This window comes from Chrysoperla carnea, chromosome 5 (genome assembly GCF_905475395.1).
Source record: "Chrysoperla carnea chromosome 5, inChrCarn1.1, whole genome shotgun sequence".
Lineage (NCBI taxonomy): Eukaryota > Metazoa > Arthropoda > Insecta > Neuroptera > Chrysopidae > Chrysoperla > Chrysoperla carnea.
The window spans coordinates 50,722,980-50,744,710 of NC_058341.1; the positions used below are offsets into that span (position 1 = coordinate 50,722,980).

A 21,731-nucleotide genomic window follows, 5' to 3' on the forward strand; every position below is an offset into this window, starting at 1 on the left:
AATAGATTAATAATTAACAAAAATAAGCCAAAAATATACTCATTTTTAAAAAAAAATAATAAACTACACAACATCGTTTTTATATACTTGAGTTGGTTTTCTAACATTTACAGTTGCTGTATCGTCGTGTTGTTCGGAAAATTTGGTGAAAAAGCACGTTTCTTTTTGAATAAACAACAGTTTATTTGACATAATTCTCGAAATCAGTTACAATAATTGAAATTGTAAACAAAAATTAGTTTTTTGCTTAGTAAAAGTAACTTTGCAAATTTTAGAATAAACAATATATGCTACTTTTGTGCAGACACAGCTTAAATTTAAGAGAACACAAAAAAATGTTAGATATTTCTAGTGCTTTCATCAGGGAATTAAATTTATATTCCAATTTAATGACTCAATAACCAGAAAATACAATATACATGGCGGTTTTTCTTGACATATGCGTGAAACTCTAAAAATAAGCTTAATCGAGGAAAATGCTTCAAACGAAAAATGTTAATTTCAAAGGCACACATCTTATACAAATATTGGATTTTTTCTAAGTTTTCCGGTTCATTGTAAAAATCTTCCACTTATTCATAACTGGTAAACATTAGACGAACAATAAATTAGAAAGTTATTCTTTATAAAAAACCCAAATTTTTTTTTGAAAACTGAATAATTTAAACAGTGATTGATAGCAAAAATACCGTATAAGACCCTATAAAAAACTACACATATCATAGTTTTTTTGCGGAGTTCTTCATTCAATTTGATCAAAAATGTTCTTTATAGAAAAACAAACTTATTTTATTGGAAAATTTTATTCAAAGAGTGCCTAGATTCCGCAGAAGAAATACGAAAAAATAGTTTTTGAAGAAAACTTTTCATTCCGTTCTTGCCAAAAATGTACGGCTTGCGGAAAAATGTTGCGAACAAAATTGTAGCTTTTTTAATGAATAACAATTTTCTAATTTAAAGTGTTTATCTATCTGTTAACAGTTTTGGAGTAGAGCGAGCTTTTCATTGAGTCTGAAAACCTATTTCAAGTTTAATGTCTGCGTAAGATGTACGCCCATAGACCCAGTATTTTTTACTTGAATCATTTTTATCGGTAAAACGTTTGTTTCGAGTTTCAAGCATATGTCAACTTAAAAAAGCACTCTGTATATCAATATTTCATTTTTTGTAATTTTACTAAACATTTGCCTAGCCTATATAAAAAGTTTGATCTTCGAGTTAATAAAACTACTAAATACAAAAGTAATTGCAAAATATCCTCATTTTGTTGATTTGAAGATTTTTCACAACTTTAACGTTCAAGACTGTTAAGTTTTCACAATAATTTAAATGAAAATTTATTTCTCTGATGCAGTTTATTTCCTTCGGTAATGAATCTTGAAAGCTCTAAGACAGATTAAGTTTTAATTGTTTTACGTGTTTACATAATTTTAAGAAGTAATATTCAAATAATGTTAATAGAAAAATTTTAAGACCATAAATTTCTACTACATTTGGTTAAGAATTTTGTCAAATAATCTGTTGCCTTCACAAAATTTCATAAAACTTTTGATTTTTTGTTAAAAAAAAAATTTTTAAAGGTTTATAAAAATTCCGAATAAAAAAGAAATTTATAAATAGAACAAAGTGTTTTATTATTAAAAACGTTTATTTTTCTCGATTTTCGAGAATAATTTGAAACGTTTCAGTCGTTAGTGATGGATTTTTGTTTGTTTCTATGATAATTTCTACTTAACATACAATGTGTTTTCTTAAAACTTACCTAGAATAGAACATAAAAATGTTCCATAATATTTTTGTTTTTCATTTTTAATTACCTAAAATTTTTTTGCAAATTTTTCGAAATAATAAAATATATTTTTAATGTTTCAACTAGTTATCATCGGGATGAGCAACATTTGATCACAACTGTGCTTTAAGAACGTATAAAAATGCATTAAAAATATTTTACATTCGTATAAATAACGTTGGTGAATTCAGGGGAAGGGAGTTTGGGATTCAAATTTTGAAAGGGAAAGGTATTTTTTTTTTTTGGCAATATTAGAAGAGAAAATTGAGAACGGAAGTGTGTGTTTTTAGAAATGAGAATTTTCGATTATTATTTTTTTTTACAATATAAAAATAGATTAAACAATTTGTTTTGGGTTTTGTATATACATGTGATATGTGAAACGGTATTTTCTTTTGCAATAATGATTTTTCTTAAATATTTTTTTTCGTTTATTTAGAAAAATTATTGTCATTTGATGTCAGACTGATGGTGATAATTTTTTTTATTATTTAAGTGCGCAAATTTTTTTTTTTTTTTTTGAAAATTAAGAATGGTGCAATAAAAAGGAAAGGTTAACTAAAAAATTTACAGGAATTTTAGTATTTCGTATACAACGTTTCACAAATCACAGAAGAGAAATTATTAAAAGAAAAATTAAAGATAAAATAATATAGAAATAATTTAGAAATAAAATATCAAAAAAATATTTTACAATAGATATAAAAATATTAAGTAAAATTTTTACTGTTTTCTTGCCTAATTTAAAAATTCTTTTTCTTAAATATTTTTCTTTAAATTTTTTGTTTTTTGATAGGTGATGTTGTTTTGTTTTCTGTTTTTAAATATTTTTATTAAATAACTAAATATTGAATACTTTTTAAAATTTAATTCATTTTCTTATTCTGGTTTTAGTCTATGCCATTGTACTATTGTCTGACGTGGTTTTGTAATCATATCTTGCCAATGTTTGGTTTCTGTTGCACCAGAACCATTTTTACCTGTAAACATTTAGCGTGAGATATTAGTTTTGAGTTACTTTTGGAGAAAGTAGGACAGTTATAAAAATGTAAAATCACTTATAGTTTCCCCGCAATTTCCCCGTAGTATGTTTTAATTAAATTATTGAATCCATACAACCTAGTCGATAATTTACTAAACGCTCGAAAGCATTTATTAACGGAAAAATACAAAAAACAGTTATTGCTATATAATTGTCGACGAAAGAGATGCATTTGAGATTGAGATGCATATTTTTCGTATAAAAATTTCGTGCCCGAAGTCTTGTATATCGCTATCTAATAGTGGTAAAATTAATCACGTTCACTTGGAGATAGTGAAGACCAATAAACCTTAGATACTTAAGAAAATCAGCGTCAATTGCATTTTAACCTGTGTGGACTTCTGGGATTCAAGTATGGGGAACTGCTAGCAACAGTAACATCGAAATCATTCAACGGTTTCAATCAAAAGTGTTACGAACAATTAGTGAATCTCCCTGGTACGTGCGTAATGACGACATTCACCGTAGTCTTGAAGTGCCCACAGTGCGCGAAGAAATTACGCGGTTCAGTGAAAGTTACTTGACTCGCCTTGAAAGGCACCCAAATGTTGAAGTAATGAATCTCTTAGACAATAGTGAAAGAGTAAATAGACTAAATAGACAAAATGTTCTAGATTTAAGATTTAGATTTACGTAAATAATTTTAATTATAGTTTACATACTATAAGTTCGATTAGGTGACTATCACTGGGTAGTTGCCGTTCATGTTATCTATTCATCAGACCTATTTATAGTTCCTATAGGAACTGATAATAGAATATTAGGATGCCAAAAAAAAAAATTGCATTTTGATTAATATCTCCAATTCAAGTGTTTATTAAACTCTGTCTTTAATTGATTCGGCTCGCTGCCGCTATGTTTAAACAATTGTGCCAAAATATTGTTTACAGTTTCCAATTTGATATTAAAAAGTAATTTCATTTTTCAATTGTCATACTTTCTTCGTTTAACATAAACGCCTGTGCATTATTTCTCTAACAGAAAACTTACCAATGAATTTTCTGGAATACATTGAATCTGGAAAGTTTTGTTCTAGTATACTTACGGTTTTCACCTTTCATTTTCCTTGATTAATAAACGTGAATCAAAATGTCTAAAACGGTCTATACTTATAAACTAACACACTACATTTAGAATACCAATAAAATGTTGTGCAATAGAATTTGAGTTTACATTTCATACCAGCAAGAAGAATACGGCCAATTAATTCATTACGACCAATATTATCAAAATCCATGACCATTACATCTAATGAACATTCTCGTATTTTCTCCCATGGTACATTAAAACTAAATGTTTCATTAAATACAGGATTTAATGTACATTTAAATATTGGTGTTTTTCGTTTTTCAATACGTTTTTCACCAAATTGTAGCCATACTTTTACATATGGATCTGTTAACAGAAAAACAATTTTCTTAAAAAATTATATCTTACCAGTTTATCGTCTAAGTATGACTAATTGTAAAAGCTTGAGGAGCTAGATTTTATGTTATCTAGATCAATTCTAGGAGTATCAATCCAAGTTCAACCAAGAAAAGGAACATGCGTGTGTTACTTATATTACACGAACCATTTGGAGGTACTTTTCAACCCTTAATAACTCAAAATCTATTTAATATAAAGACATGAATTATTTATTAACACTCCCTAGATACTAGAAGCCGAAAAGATCCCGCAATATTATATAGGAAATTGGCTTTTTGTGAAACTTTTTCTAACCCACCAAAAATGTTCTTTGGATCATTTTGATAAACAGCTCTCACGGCCACAAAAATTTTAACGTGTAGTTTTCGAGCTCCGGGCGATCATAGGTACGAATATATTATAGTTTGAGTATATGATTAGGAAAAAGGATTTCTGTGAAACATTTTCAAACCGCCTTCTTTTAAATGCTCCTCAGGTATGTTATGGTCATAAACACTCTCCGCCACAGAATTTTTTAACGAGTAGTTTTCGAGCTGCGAGCCATCAAAGTTACACCACATTCATTTAAGTTATATAGCTCGTAGATCAAAAAATATCCGTTAAAAAATTGTGTGGCCGTGAAAGCTTTTGATCAGAATGATCAGAAAAACGTTTTAGGGGTGATTTGAAAAAATTTCACAAAAAGCCATTTTTCTAGTCAAACACTTAAACTATAATACACTTAAAGTCATACACTTAACGTTGATTTAACGTAATTTTGACTCAAAAATTACAAAAATGGAATTCTTTAAACGATTGCACGGAACCGAAAAAACAAATTCTAGTTGATTTGACGATTAGAAGAGTTTTTTCTAAGATTTCTCAAGAATCGATTCGAAAAAGTTTTTCGAATTTAGGAGATATATTTTTCAGAAAAAGATATATATTTCAAAAACTCTACTCTCCCAATTCCTTAATGAATTCAACTTTTTATTTTTCAAATTTTTTTTTCCGAATTTTTTTTGACGTTTTCTCTAGTTTCTAAAATAATAGCTAAAATGAACCAGTTTTTCGTGTTGTGTCATGTAAACTAAAGGTCCAGTATCAGTAGATAACGAAGCAAACTAAAAATTAGGAACATAAAATTATTAATTACTCAAAAAATGCTCTTAGAAAGTTTATTATATTGCTGCTTTTAAAAGTTTTTCTGGATCGTAGATAGATGTCAATTTATCTTGCATGCTTTACAAAGTTGTTGTTATTATTGTAGAAATCATAAATGATAGAAAAAAACTTTTTTATTACACTGAAAAAAAATTGTTAATGTCAATCGATATGAGGTTGTCTCAACATCATAGCGAGATCAATTATGGCGAATGGGGCCACGAATGTGATACAACTACCGTACGGGGTTGAGTGGTGAAATTGACACAAACGCATGAGTTATTTGTATGAAATTAATATACTGTTTAATATAAATTTCAAATATTGTTGCTTTGAAATACAACATAGTTCTAAACAATCCTTTTTTTATTGGTTCTACCACTTATAAATGTTATAACAAAATACTGGTGTGATTGTCACAACTACATGAGCAAGTAAAAAAATTAAAGGTTTATACCATTCTTCGAGTCGGATTTGAACAAGCGACATATGGTTTACTATTGATTTTAGTGTCTATATATTATTAAAATGATCAGTTATTTTACTTCAAATTTTCTGTCTATTAATAACAACAATCTCCGTGTGGTTGGCTCAATCACATATGGACTAGACATGATAGATATATTTTCTTACTAACCTAATTCTATATTTAATACAAACGTAAAGACATATTTAAATGTATATATTCGCTTTATTTACACGATTGTATATTCCAACTAAGGACAATTTTATTTTCCATCAATAAAATGCATGACTTTAAACTAAAATCAATCTCTTTCATTGAAGTAACGATTTTGTTTATTTAACTTCAGTGATTTTGTATCAATGAATTCATATTTTTTTAACCAATTTCATTCTATTGTAAATACAAATATTTAGCTGTACTTGTTCCAATTGTTAGGAAATTGTTTAAAAGTATTATTACTTTATTTCAATATGAAACGGCCAACTTCGGGATGAGGTTGTCATTATTTTAATTTTTTTTCAGTGTAATAAGTTCTTTTTATTAAAAAAAAAACCACAAAAGAAAACTTTTAATAAATTTTTAACAACAATTAATTGACTTGAAAAAAAGTAGAAAATTTTCACAGTTATTTTACCAACCTGATTTTCCATTAATATCTTTTGCTTTTAAGTTTCGGGCTTTTAATAGCGTCAAGGTTAATATACTGTTACTAGGATGATAGCAAAGTGATGTTAATAATTCACCGCATTTATCTTTTGCTGGAGGCTTTAATGCTTTCCAGAATGATGGTTTTTCACTTAAGTCCACCTGTAGAAAGAAAATAATTTCTCTTTTTTATACATGAAAAAAAAAATCTATAGCTGTATTTTCTAAATATATTATTTATGTGTTTATCTATTCTACCACATTATACGTGAAAAACCATTTTTCTATTTAAATACATTTTCCAACAAGGACAAAAAAAAGTGAATGCTAAAAGAAAATTTATTCACATGTTTAAATTGATGTTATATGAACTGAAAATGGGCGTACCAGTGGCGTACACAATGAAGTGGAAAATTATTGTATAAACCTGTACATGTTGGGGGTATTTATAGACAGTAAACAGTAAGCTTACACAAACGGCCCCCTTTTCAAAGTATAAATATTAATCGAAAATGTCACTTATTTTTTATTTGAAAAAAAAATTCATTATGGGGATATTTTTTAAATTTTTTGTTTATTGTGGTTGGAGTAAATTGCTGAGCATGATATTATTCAAATATATTCAGAAAGATTTAAAAAATACATTAAGCTTTTTAATTTAAATAATATTGGTTTCTATTATTTTAAGGACGTATATTCATGAGATTTGTTAACAGACAAATAATAAAATTTATTATTAATAATTTTGAATTTAAGAAAAAAAATACTGTTATCAAATAAATTTTGTTAAGTTTTAAGTTTAAAATGTGACAAAGAGCAAAGTTTAACGTGGGACTCAATGGAAAATATTAATCGATTTTTTTCACAAATAATACCGAGTATACTTGAAACTTTTATCAGTTAATCATTATTTAAACTTATATAAGAGATTTTAAAAAAATGTTTCAATTTTCTTGTTTAATTTTCTATTTAAGCTCTACGTATATTCGTTATAGGTCGAAAATCATTAAAAATGTTCTGAAAAAGTGACAGGTTTCGTGAAAATGGTTAAAAATGGAACAATGTTAGCAAATTTTTTATAAAAAGCTTCAACAAAAGTGGAAATGAAGAGTGTCAAAATGCACTTTGGTAGCCGAAAAAGTGCAGTATAGTACAGAGTTAGAATCTCATACAATTGACCGGATTTTCTAAAAAAAATAGTCATTTCAAAGTATATTTTATCTATAAAGTTGTAGGAAAATGATATCTTAACAAGTTGAAAACAATTGAACTCTTCTACGTTGAGCCATTTGTGAGCTATTGTTGAGCGATTTTGCGAGCTTCTACGTTGAGAGATTTTGCGAGATATGACTCTTAGCCCGTAATTACCGAAAAAATTCCTAGACAAGAATCAAATAAGAAATTTCGTGGGACTATCTCAGCGCTACTTTTTAACCCCCGAACTTAAAAAAAAGGGGTGTTATAAGTTTGACTGCTATGTGTGTGTGTCTGCCTATTTATCTGTCTGTCTGGGGCATCGTAACGCCTAAATGGATGAACAGATTTTGATTTTGTATAGTTCGTTTGAAAGATAATTTAATGGAGACTGTTTCCAGTACCAGTTTAGGGTTCCGTACCGGAAAAACTAAAAAAATGGCGATGATCTTTAAAATCGTCACAGTTTGGAAAATACTTTAAGGAAAAAGATAATTTAATGGAGAGTGTTCTTAGATATGTTATATTCAAGTTTAGGGTTCCGTACCTACCGTAAAAATTTGTCGGGGGTTTTATAAATTTTGTAAATTTCACTTGTTATACGTGAGTCCATGCAAGGGCTTCGGTTATTTGAGAGTTCAAGTAATCATGCCTGAACTACCACAAGTTTTCTGGCTCAGATTACGGGTATAATTTGATTCAGGTGGAAGAATAGCATGTGAGTGAACTAGATAAAGCGATGATGCTTGGTTAGTGGTTCCGAAAAGCACAAAATAGAATCAAATGAATTTTTTGTCTGCAGTCTTATGCTCAGAAATTGGGCTATGGATTACTAGGCACATTGTTCTTGCTGATTAATTGTTTGCACAATTAAATGACATTTTGGACACGCCACTGGTAAAAATTGCATATTTAGCATATGCACTTATTACTATCCATGAATAAGAAATATGATATGCCTGGCTGTATTTTATTTCACCACTAAGTTTGTTTCTAGGCCAAATTTAATGTGAAAATGTATTAAAATTAGAACTGACTAAAAAAATATTTTTTTTATTCTTACCTGACATAATGGTAAAAATACTTCACCAATTGAATCGTCACGTGAGAATCGATCATAATCAAATACGTGTAAGTGTAATACTCTAGATTGTAATTTTTGTATAGGGAATCCCTCAAAATAGAATGTTTCATTCCAACGTGGATTTAATGTACGTCGTTTTATCTTTGTCTCCAATCGATGTTTTTTATCTGGTAATAATGTCACACGAACATATGGATCACTGGTGCCAGACAAATCTTTGGCTGGTAAATCTTTACCCTGTTAAAAAAAAGAAGACAATAATATAGTATTTTAAAAAAATATAAATTTTGTGAAATTTTTTGGTTCATTTAACTTAATCAAATGCTTAATAATGACTTACGAAACATAATTTTATATGAAATTTGAATATTCCATAAAAATAATCAACTCTTTATGGTTGCTAAGTTTGAAAAGCAGGTAATCTTGAATTTGACATTGACCTTCAGACATTGATCATCTTTTTAAAAATTGAAATTATTAGTTATCCGGTCAATTAAAACATCCGAAGGTACCAAAATTAGCACCCAGCTGAAATTTGGTAGAATTGATCAAAACACTATCATAAATAAAATTTAAAAAGTTATTATCGATCCAAAAATCGGTCACAAAAATCGGTTTTTTGCGATTTTCAGCCATGCGGTCAGTTTTATCATAATAATAGTTGACAAAAATTGTAGATCAGATAATTTAATAAAAAAAATGTCCCAATAGTTTTTTTTCCTAAAAGTCACCGTTTCTGAGATATTCAAAATGACTTGTAATGATTTTATGGATGGACATATAATTATGGCCTACATTGAAAATTTAATAATATTTTCTAACAAATTAAAATCAGTAATTATGTGAATTAACACATAAAAAATATTAATTTTATAATTTCGTATCTTATTTTCACAATTTTTAATGCAACAAGTTTAATTAATTGTTATATTTCTATAATTTTAACTGGGTATTTACTATACCATTTACATGTAAAGAATTGAACTACTACTAGAGAATTGAAAATTAATCATAACAGCCACCTTTACGCCAAAATTATCCACTACAAGCCCTGGCGTGATTTGATTTTCCCTGCGCACCCAACTACGCACCCAACGGATATATGTAAGTAAAAATTGTATATATGTAAGTTACACTGATCGATAGCAAAATAATTTTACTTTTATTACAGCTTCAGTGATGTACGTGGCGTACTTATACATATTATGACCATTGAAACTTTTTGAACCGTTAAATCTCAGAAACGGTGGTAGTTAAAAATAATCGAGATATTTTTATATTTAATTATCTGATCTAAAATTTTCGTCGGAGCTAATTTTAAAAACCCGTTTTTGTAACCTTTTCCTACGTAAATGTTTTTCCGCATCTCGGATCAATTTAAGGCCTTTAAAATTGCATTTATGATGGTATATTGAACAATTCTATCACATTTCAGTCGGCTGCGAGTTTTTGTTCCTGCATTCATATTTTTTAATTTAATTTGACCGGATTATAGCTAGAAATTCATGCCTTTGGAATCTAGCCCAAAATTGATAAGTTTTGGTAATTCGTAATTTACAACAAAAAATAAAACTTTCAAAATCATATCAAAATTTAGAAAATAAATAATAAAATTAATTTAAATTTTCATTTTCAAACATGAAATAGAATTTAACCTGTCGTCTAGAAAAACACTATATAAGGTACAAACCCATGAATGATATCTTGTAAAATCTCAAATTAACTATGAAAAGTTCACAATTTATTATTTCAATTATTTATTTTGTTTAATTTAAATTTAAGACAAACAACGCAATAATTATTTTACTACGTGTAGTATTTTCACTAACAAGGTCTTGTAATAACATATTGTTGAACGAACTGAGCATGCAAAAACCGGTGAGTGACTTTTTTCAGACACTGATATTATCAAATAATGAAATACTTTAATGTGGGAATTTGTTCAAGTGTGAAATAAATGCCGGGTCGATGTCCTACTGAAAAGTAAATTACTGACCGTTTGCCTGAAGAAAAATCGTAAAAAACGTGTTCCAAAATTAACGCAAGATTTGAATCTTTATCCATTTGCGTGATAAAATGTTGACCATATAAAACCAAAGACAGCGTGAGAGCTGGCGTTTAAGGATTTTTTTAAATTAAGGACTCGGCAAAAGCGTTTTTACTGTTGGGAAGGATTAAAAAATAATAAAGTTTAAGCAGCTACAACTCGCCATTTTCGTATAAGCTATGGTTGAAATAGTGATTTAGTTTCATAAAATGTGAAAATATAAATTTTAAAAATTAAGAAAGATTAGACTAGCATAGAGTGCTCAAATCCTGAGGTCTAATATTATTGGATTATTTCCCATGGCTTTTTTTGAAGTTGCGATTTCTAACAATAAGTCTGTGACCACTTACGCTATGAGGGAGAAAATTCAGATTTGGATCATCACTATTCAGCTACATTTATACAAAATGGTAAAAGAAAATTTCGACAAAAAAAACTTCTATGTGCCATCAAGATCTTGGAATTTTACCTGATATATAGTAAACTTGGCAGTATATGCTATTCTATACGTAGCCATATTGATAATTTTATAAATTAAGATAGCAAGTACGAGCGCCAAAGCAAGTTTCGACTTGAGGTTGAAATTATTTGTACCATATTTTCAATTTTGATGATGAATTTTGTTATAACTTCATGAACGTAGACGAAAAATAATGTTTTTAATAATTTATTAAGGTTTAAACTTAAATTTAAATAGTTTTTTTAATATCAACGGACTAGTTTTGGAGAAATCTAAGAAAACATATCATCCATCTACCGTTTTTCTTCAAGACCCAAGACCTATGTTAAATATGGCTACTTTTAAAGTCATTTATTAATCTGGTAATCCCCCTTAAATTTTCAGAATTAATTTAAACTTCCAATTTCATATAAAAAAATTAAGCTTTTTATCCAAAATTGTCCTGGCGTTCTTACACCCATAACAAAAAATTTACACCCTTTCAATATGTAATGATACTTATATCGATCAAAATTATTTTGATTCTCAGAATGCTTGTAATAATTTCTTAGAAAAAGATTTCCATGCAACAAAAGACTTTCCTACGTCTTACGTCTAATACTACTGTTTAAAGGAAAGGAATATTTTAAAATATAATAGATTTAAAAAAAAAAAATTCGAAAACGAGTGTAGCTGATCAAGTTAATCGCTTCTTTCCATTTTTAGTAGGAGTATGAAAATGCCGTTTCATAAATTTTTAATTTTTTGTAGACGTATTTCCTGTGACCTGTGTTTTCGAAACTATCGTAATTTGGGAAATTTTCGTGGCCCACGGAATGAAATGTAATAGTTGAAATATGTTAAATAGAACTTTTGATTTAAATGATGATCATGTTTTTATGAATGCTGATGGAATAAAGTTGTGATTTGTAAACGTTCAAATGAAGAGAGCTTGTAGTTTCCTACGTATACAAGATTATCCATCGCAATATACGGCTACAAACAATTCAAGGATCTCCAAATTCAATATTAAAAAGTTTCGACTTATGCATACTCAACTTCGATTAGTTATTGAACTACTTACTCAGAATGAGAAATATATATAATTGTAAATGTCTACAGGGAGAAATTAACTTTTTGATGGTATATATAACGAATAATAGAATTAAATTCATTGGTTGAATAGATGAATGGTTTGGACGATAAAATATGTGTAAATGTAGATGGGAACTCGTTAATTCTGTTTGCTGCTATGTTTGAGGTAGAATAATAATGTTTTTCTATTTGAATTAATTAATTTAACGACGTATATATACCGAGTGTTAGAAATGTTCCTAAACAGCAGCCGAAAATTCGGAACACAATAGTTTGAGAAGAAAAGGTTTCATAGAAAAGTTGTAGAGGGCTTAGCAGATTTATCAGAAATGGAGTTAGAAATTCTGTTTTTTCTTCTATTGAAATTAGAAGCAGTACGAGAACATTTTTAAATTTCAAAGTCGTTTTATAAAATGAAGAATGTAATCTGTTGAATAGATTTTTCGAAAACTTACTAGACTAAAATCGGTATAAAACAATATTCTAAGCAACTATTTCTAATAATTTTTTTCGATATCTCTAATCACCTCTAACGCTATAGGCTAAATATTTAAAAACTGCCCTATTTGTTAATTAGTTGCACGCTGACTTTAAAGTACGGATTTTGATTAAGTATCTTAAAAAGTTGGACCCATCACCCTTTATGAAAATTTCAAATGAAGTAGGAAATTTTTTTAAATATAACGGTGTCTTCATGTTAAATGCGACACACTGTACAACGATTTTATATATTTTTAGGCCTAGTTTAAACAAACATGGACTGACATTTCAAATTTAAAAAGGCATTATTGGCGTGAAAAGTGTAATATTCACTTTCGATCGTGAGGCCGATGTCGCTATCGATCGTAGTATTTTCCGAAATTTTTACATGCTTAACCAGAGAGTTGTCATTCATCATGTATCAAATTATTGAAAAAGATCTCTTTCTACAAATGTATGGGTTTTCCCAAATTGAATTTTAGAAGAAATGATCATATTTTTCGGTAAGCCTAATATTATAATTACGTTTTGTAGCTGTAGTCTTTGACTAAGCAAATAAAGCATTCGACATGTATTTACTTATAGCGTTTCCATCTGGATAAATATTGCCTTTAAGGAAATGCTGAGAAAAATAGTAGAAAACTCGATAGTGACCTTATAACATTAGAGAAATAGAAAATGGTAATGGAGTATGAGCTCCAAGGCAAGTTTAGACTTGTGGTTGAAATTATTTGTACCTAATTTTCAACTTTGATTATCAAATTTGTTATAACTTAATGAATATAGACGAAAAATAACAATAAAATTTTCCATATCTGCCTTGGTTTTTGAAACACCAAAGCTAAATAATTAAACAAAATTTTCAATTTAAGATATTTTGAAAATTACTCTTGATATCGAAAAATTTTATTCTTACTTTTCGTCGCATATTGTCAAGTTATAACATAATTCACAATCAAAGTGGAAAATAAATATATTTTTTTAATTTGTGTCCTCACTACCGTGCTCATACATTCTTAATTAGTCGGGCACAATGGGGATTTTATATTTTTAATAATATATTAAGGTTTTAACTTCAATTAGTTTTTTTTTTTTAATTTCCACCGACTAATTTTGGAGAAATCTATGAAAACATATCATCCATCTATAGTTTTCCCATAACACCAATGTTAAATATGCCTACTTTTGAAGACATTTATTTATATAAATAATCGGGCAACTCTCCCTAAAATTTGCAGAATTGATTTAGACATAGTTCAACTTCATATAAAAAAAAATCAAGCCTTTAACCTAAAATTGCCCTTGCGCTCGTACCTTAAGTAAAAATTAAAAGGATTTCGTATATATCTAAAAAAAATCCTAGATATTTAAAATAAATTTCGAACATCCAGTTTCTATCCACAAAAACTACAATCATAAACTAATTTGAGCCTAGATTTTAATTAATCTATTACTATTCGACTAATTCGTAGAATGGCATGTTCATATATTTCTACATGTACGTTTTTGAATCGATATAGCTAACTAAAATTGATAAAATTTTCTGATTTGATTCATTTACGAACGTACATAGAATAATACACCATATCGAAACTATTTTATAGATAAATTTCAATTACAACATTTTCCGACATTTACCGGAAATTAAATTTTACGAATGAATTATAACCATATGTCTGTCAAAAATCAATTCAAAAATTTAACTTTTTATGGTTTTACAATATATCTTTGAATAATATGATTATTTTTATTTTGCTAATAAAAGCGAAAAAATTAAACTTAGATATTCGCGCACCCTCTAAAGTCTCTTTTATAACGTCCCACTTTGATTGCAAATCTACTCAAGTAGGAAATGGTTTCTGGTAATGAAGTAGGAAGTAATTGTCGATGGAAGAGAAATTGGGTCAGCATTGGTCAATTTAGCCTTGTTATTTCAATTATTTCCCAAAGCAAGGCTAGTAATAGCGCGGGGGTTAAAACTTAAAAATTTTGCTTTAAACCATATAGACCTCTTTTAAAAATAGTTTTCTGAAACTAAAGCAAAAAACACTCCCCAAAGCCAGTCCATACACCACCCATACAATTATTTCCAGAAAGTGTTAAATTTTCCGTTTTCGCAAAAATATGGATCAAGGAGTCATTTTACGGATAAGCAACTCATTATAAAAACGAAAGATAATAAAAAATGCTACAATTTAAAAAAAATATTACCCCGTAGGACAAAATGGCATAAAATGGCAGCCATTTTAAACAATTCACTAAATTGGAAATTTTGGCCGAACTATTTAACGGATGTCGCTAATTTTAACCGAAAGTTGTAAGTAATAAAACCTACTATTGATATTAGTTTCATTAAAATCAATCTGATATTTTTCAAGTTACAGTAAAATGAACTGTTTTACCATATGTATGTATACATATATATTTTACTGGAAGTTACATATATATATAACTGGAAGGGACGGCCCCCCCCCCCCCCCCAAATGAGGAATAGTTCTTAACATTGACTACAAACCTACCAAATTTGGATATGCACCGATGTCTTATCTTGCGAATATAAAATAAAAATGATAAATTTTCTGAAAAAAAAATTCATTTTTGACGCCATTTTGTGGGTTTGACATGTTGCACCACTCCGCGAAAGTGAAAAAATTTCAAAATATACTTATTTTGATGTGAAAAGAAAAACCCCAAAGTTTTGCTGCCCGAACTTTTAATCCATACACAAGGCGTAATTTTACTCTACTATTACTATTATGCATTTAAAAAAATAATATATTTTACCTGTGTAAAACAATCCCCACCATTATTTCGAGTGTTATAGAAGAGGGATAAGCGGGAGCAATCTTTATCAATCGTTACTTTTAAACCCAGCGAAGCAGTGGGTATCACTTTAGTTATTTATATCTTTCAAGTTTCAAAACAAAAGTGTTGACAAAACCGTCTATAAACAACATAATTTATGTTTCTTTGTTTTAAATTCTACCTTATATCAATTAAAAACATGTACAAAATAAATTATGTCAATACCTTGCTTTTGCTTTTTACAAACTTGTCTACAACTAACAACAAATGAAACAGTTTACATTGTTTATATCCCTGAAGCGTTGAAATTATAACTAATTTCTTGTGGATTATCCCTTTTTCTCAAATCCTCCTACTGTGTGTGTTTTGTTAGTATTTTATAAACCATATACGATTGTAAAACATTTCTCAAAACAAGTTGTTTTCATGTGAGTGTGACCCTTATGGTCCACACCATTAACTTATCAGATGATGAACATACGTTTTTTAACTGCCTAAAAACTTAATTATGGTATTTCAACAGAGGTTTGTAGCTAAGAGGTTAAAAACTCTCTCTCTATGCAAGAGGTAGGCACTGAGAATAAAACCCAACATTTGGGAAAAAATTTATTTAACGTTATAGAAATTCATAAAATCAATTACTAGTCGCTTAAAGGACTGCACAAAATAGCTAGTCTTAGGGAGTCCACAATAACAGCTCCGATTTTGGTGATTTTTTTTTCAAAGTGATTATTTTTGTATATTATTTAAAATAAAAACATTTTAAAGGGGGAAATAATCTGGGGGGAATAGGCAATGTCGCGAATGAAATATCGACGGCAAGTCCAAATCCCTAATGATGAATGAAGTTTGAAATACGAGAGGATACTGATTTTATAGTATTGGAGTCATTTAAGAAAGAATTTTTCTAAATTCACCCCTTAAAAGGGTGAAATAGTGGATGAATGTTTGTATGAGAATGTATACAAAACGTCATTTTTCATTTCACTACTAAACCGATTTCAAAAATGCCTTCCCTTATAGAATGCTACATTATCAGTAAGTAACATAGGTTGTATTTTTTTTTCAAAAAATTAGGGTCCCGCACCAAAAGTAAAATTCCATTGAAAAGTGAAATCCATTGTATATATTCTCATACAAAGTTTCGTCCCCTATTTCACCCTTTTAGGGGGTGAATTTCGAAGAAACCTTTCTTAAATGACACCTACAGTATAAAATAAATATTAGTCGTGGCAATGCCTATCTCCCCTCCAGATTATTTCCCCCTTCTGAAATATTTCTGATTTTAAATAATATACAACAGAATCATTTTGAAAAAAAATCATACAAATCGGAGCTGTTGAAAATGAGTAAAAACATTCATTGATACGACTATATCTGTCATAAATATTTCTGTCTGTATTACTTTTACAGAAAAAAATTATCATTATCATCACAAAATTTTTAGTTTCTTAATGGTAACAGCCCTAATTTCGATGTGCAGCTTTTGAAAATATTTTCAACACGTCTTGAAGTTTAAACGCAACGATTTGCATAAACTTGAGATCTCGATCACCTTTCATTCACGATAAGCCTTGTACGAAATAAGATATGTTGAAAATTTCGATTTGGATTTTGGGACCAATTACAAGAATTTTTCTATACTTACTGGGAATTCGTTTTAGACAGAGATTTCATAAATAAGGAAAATTGAGGTTTAAATCTTAATCATGTTTGCAAGTGTCAAAAAGGTTAAAAAACCTGGTGTACCTAATCTCTATATATTATAAATGCGAAAGTAAGCATGTTTGTTTGTTTGTTTGTTTGTTACGCTTTCACGCTTAAATTAGCGAATGGTTTTTAATGAAACTGTACACAAATATAGCTGGTATATCAGAATAACACATGATCTTTAATTTATAAAGATATATTTAAAAAAAATAAAATAATATAATTTAATTTGACATTTGAAATTACCATAAATTACAGATTTCTGTAAAAATAGTCAATATTAAATATTTCAAGGCCATCTTCTCTGATATACTCAATGAATAATTACTATTATACATTAAAAATAAATAAATATATTTTACCTGTGTAAAACAATTCCCACCATTATTTCGAGTGTTATAGAAAAAGGATAAGCGGGAGCAATCTTTATCAATCTTTACTTTAAAACCCCGCGAAACGGGTGATTATCACTCTAGTATAAAAAAAATCAATTTTTACCCCTTTCAACATTTGCCAACTTTATGCAATTTATTTATTATAAATGACCTGATTTTTAGACAAAAGAAAAAAAAAATTGACTAAGGTGTGGCAGATATAAAAGTAATTCAACTTTTACTTCAAGTTATTCTCTCATATAGGGTGTTTTTCATGAAGAATATTCATGAAAAGAATGAAATTCGACAACAAACAATGACAAAGCACTAAATTTTCTACTTTAGTCAATATATAAGTACCTACTAAGGTTTGCATTTGTTATTATAGATATACATACGTTGTATAAGAGTCCGACTTCGAATTCCATTTCTAAAAATAACTCAGCAATTAAGGAAAGCAAATTTGCATAAATTAGCAGAATATCTATACAAGAGAAATGCTAATTGGCTCAATGATTTTTCGACGGGTTTCTAAAGTGTAATCTACTTAGAAATCTTTGTACTTAATATCCATCAACATATTATTATGATAGATAAACCATTCCTTTATGTTATGTTAAAATGGACACACAAACGCCATTTGATTCAAGAGGTAATTATTTATAGTGTAATAAGGTTATATCTATTCACATATCTCTTAACTGTATCTATTCATTTTATCATAAACTATATAATATCAAACACAGATGTGTAGCGGTTGTATGCAATATCCGCACTGTGTGTACGATAAAGTTTGTCCAGGTAATGTTTTAAGGTGGTTAGATTACACTGAAAAAGAGCGATATTGAGACACTTGCACGAATTAAGTAATACGACCGTAGAATTTTTAATGGATTCTGCTTCTTAAAATTAAAATAAATCAATTTGTGTTTTTTCTCATTGTAATAAACGAGTCTCCACACTGTGTTAATCCAACAAACTGGCAGATACTTTAACTGGCAATTTTCTAGATCAATTTTTGTATTATATAAATACGTATTTCGACTACCAAGTAGTCATCATCGGTATGAATTAGTTAATCGTAATTACTCTTATTGTGTATGTTACTCGTTGCTAATTTGGTGGCGGACTGCAAGGTGCAGTAAAGTTTGTATTTAGCGGATGGGTTAAGGGTGACAAAACTTAGTACTGTGAATAAATTAAATGAATTGAATAAATTGTAACTGTATGCGAGCTCTAAGAGATAGGACTAGTTGTCCGAGAGATCTGAGGAAAGTTTCTGTTTGGTAGGTGAGCTAAGCGGGGGCGGGCTAGCGGTTGAGCTAAGGGAGCGGACTAAGCATAATATAATTATTAATGAATTGGAGCTGCAGGTTAATTAAGACAAATAAATAATAGGTGAAATGAAGTTCATCGAGTCATCTAGAAGGTAAAAAACTGAACTTATTGCGGACTTCACATACTGTATTAATGAATGTGTATGCACAATTCAAAGTGAAAACTATCTAAATTACACTTATTAAACTACTTACTTCGCTCTAGAAGCAGTTTTTGATAATTTAAATTTACCTCTGCTCAAGTTCAAATATTAAATATTATTATCTCTTTAGGCTAAAATATTATTATTTGAGCAATAATTATTTAGTAGTAATACGTTTTACAGAATAAGATTACGTGTAGGTAAACGTATGTACTAGTAATTGTAAATGTTATATAAAGCGAAAAGTTTACGATGTGTGACGTTTACACTTGAATTAAAATTTAATAAACAAATGCATGCTTTACTTTATAAATAAACCAACATTAGTGAAAAAAGTTTACTCGGTTTACCTATACTTTTCGTAGAAAAAAATTGATGTAAACTCCACGTGATGATTATAATCATGGTAAAATGAATTGAAGGATGTTAAAGATGTAAATTTAAAATGATTATAAATCAATAGAAAATTGAAAATATTATTGAAATTCTGTTAAAAGTTTAAATTATTATTTGAGAAATATCGATTTCCATTTCCCATTAAGTCCCATGTTAAATCTTGCTTTTTGTTAGGTACTTTTTAAGGATGTACGAGCACCAAGGCAATTTTAAATAAAAAACTTGATTTTGATATCCTGCAATCTAATATATATCAAGCTATACTAAGTTTAGTCCCAAGTTTGTGACGCTTAAAAATATTGATGCTACCAACAAAGTTTTGGTATAGGTGTCCGCCTGAGAACACACGATAACTCAAATACGAAAAGAGATATCAAACTGAAATTTTTACAGCGTGTCTAGGACGTAAAAAGTGAGGCAACATAGTTTGGTAAAAGTGAGGCAATAATTTGGTCTTGAGTTCCTTATAAGAAATTCCTTAGTTCCTTATAACAACTTTTGATTGAAACATAATTTTGGTGTCAATTTTCTCCAAAACTATAAAAGATAGGGGTTGAAAATTTACAGGTAGCTTCAACTAGTTAAGTATTCTCGAAAAATGAAAAAGAGTTCTAGAAAATTTTCAAAAACCAAATAAATTGTGTTCGTTTTTTAAACTCTTCTAATTTATAAATTAGACTAGCATTCATCATTATACATGATATTTCAACGATTATCTCAGTCAATTGTTTGCTTTCATTAACAAGTCTTATGAATGTATCTCCTTAAAGATAGCGTAAATGGATATTATCATTGGAATTCGAAAATTTTCGATATCGTTACATGCAAGGTGTAACCAAAACTTTCTTGATTTGATACGAGATATATACGTACAAAGGCATACAAGTCACACCAAAATCAGAAATAATGAATGAAGAGATCATTAAAATGAATTTAGAGATTATCAAATTGGATATTTTAGTTCAAAACTAAGCTCCTTACTTCTTCCCGATTACCTACAATATTCTCTAAGCCTTGTGTGAGGATATAAAAAAGCAATGAGATTTTAAGATAAATAAGACAACCGTTGAAGAAATACTTTTCAAGGCAATGTTTTTAAGTTTTCGAGTTTAAAAAAATTTTTAAGCACTTGGAAAAATCCGTATTTAAAACGAGCAGGAATAATATCTTTGCTTTATTCAAAGTATTTTAATCCAATGAATTAGAATAAAATTAAATAAATAAACCATTAAATATTCAACTAATTATATTGAGACTGTTACTCACAATCAATAAATGCCTAATTTATCAAGCTTATTTATCTCATAAATTATCAGGTTTATGTACAAGATATACAGTCCAAAATGTCTAATACGAACTTTTTTTATTCGAAAAGAATATAGTTAGTATGAATTTAATATTGTTAACGATTTATGAGGCAATACATTAACTGTAAGCTTGTAGCGTAATTTTCGGAACAGCACAATGAAACTATACTTTTTCAGATTTTATGATAAAAAGGCATGTCCCTAGACTATATTACCAACTAAAATGATTGTCTGTTTAAGATTAGTATCCACTATAATTCATATTAAAAATCGATTGAAAAAGATTTCTAAAGTTTATGTATCGACTGTTTATCAAAAATCAACTTTTCTTTACTCGTTTCTCGTGGGAATGCTGCAAAGGAGTTTACGAATTTTTAAGGTTTGTTAACAGTTTTGCTTTCGTACGATTTTGTGTTTTAGATAAGATTTACTGTAGACACATTTATGTTGTATGTTTATTATATATTTATTCATTTCATCATATAATTTATCGTTTTAACAACCAAATTTTCTAGAAGACATTAAATGTAAATAATGAATTTTCCTTTAATTATTTGTTTATTCAGAAAAATTACTTTAAATATCATTTTTCATTCTATTACTCAATCAGTATTATTTTCATTGCATTTTTACAAAAACCATTTATTGTGATTTTTTAAAAGCTCTTCGCTCAAACTGAAAAATTGACGTGGATTTAAAAACAGTACAACTATGTAATGATTATCTATACGAATGAAACTAGGAATAAACCCATTATCTTTAATCAACTGGATAAATTTCCATGAAACTTAGATTGGCCATCTGCAT

The 21,731-nt window shown here is 28.5% G+C and overlaps 1 protein-coding gene across 7 annotated transcripts in view; it reads right to left on the reverse strand.

Annotated features, from left to right (window-relative positions):
• Positions 1-2,591: 2,591 nt before the first annotated feature.
• The window catches only part of LOC123300471 (synaptotagmin-7), a 979,245-nt gene continuing 960,105 nt past the window's right edge, over positions 2,592-21,731 (reverse strand). For 5 of the 7 annotated variants that reach the window (XM_044883050.1, XM_044883049.1, XM_044883053.1 and 2 more), the window contains 4 exons: positions 8,771-9,028; positions 6,507-6,675; positions 4,005-4,226; positions 2,592-2,769 (listed from right to left, as the gene is read on the reverse strand). In XM_044883050.1, the coding sequence (XP_044738985.1) occupies positions 2,669-2,769; positions 4,005-4,226; positions 6,507-6,675; positions 8,771-9,028 (750 nt within the window). In that variant the 3' untranslated portion in view covers positions 2,592-2,668. The remainder of the gene's footprint in view (positions 2,770-4,004; positions 4,227-6,506; positions 6,676-8,770; positions 9,029-21,731) is intronic. The other 2 variants (XM_044883051.1, XM_044883055.1) reach the window with 1 other exon arrangement.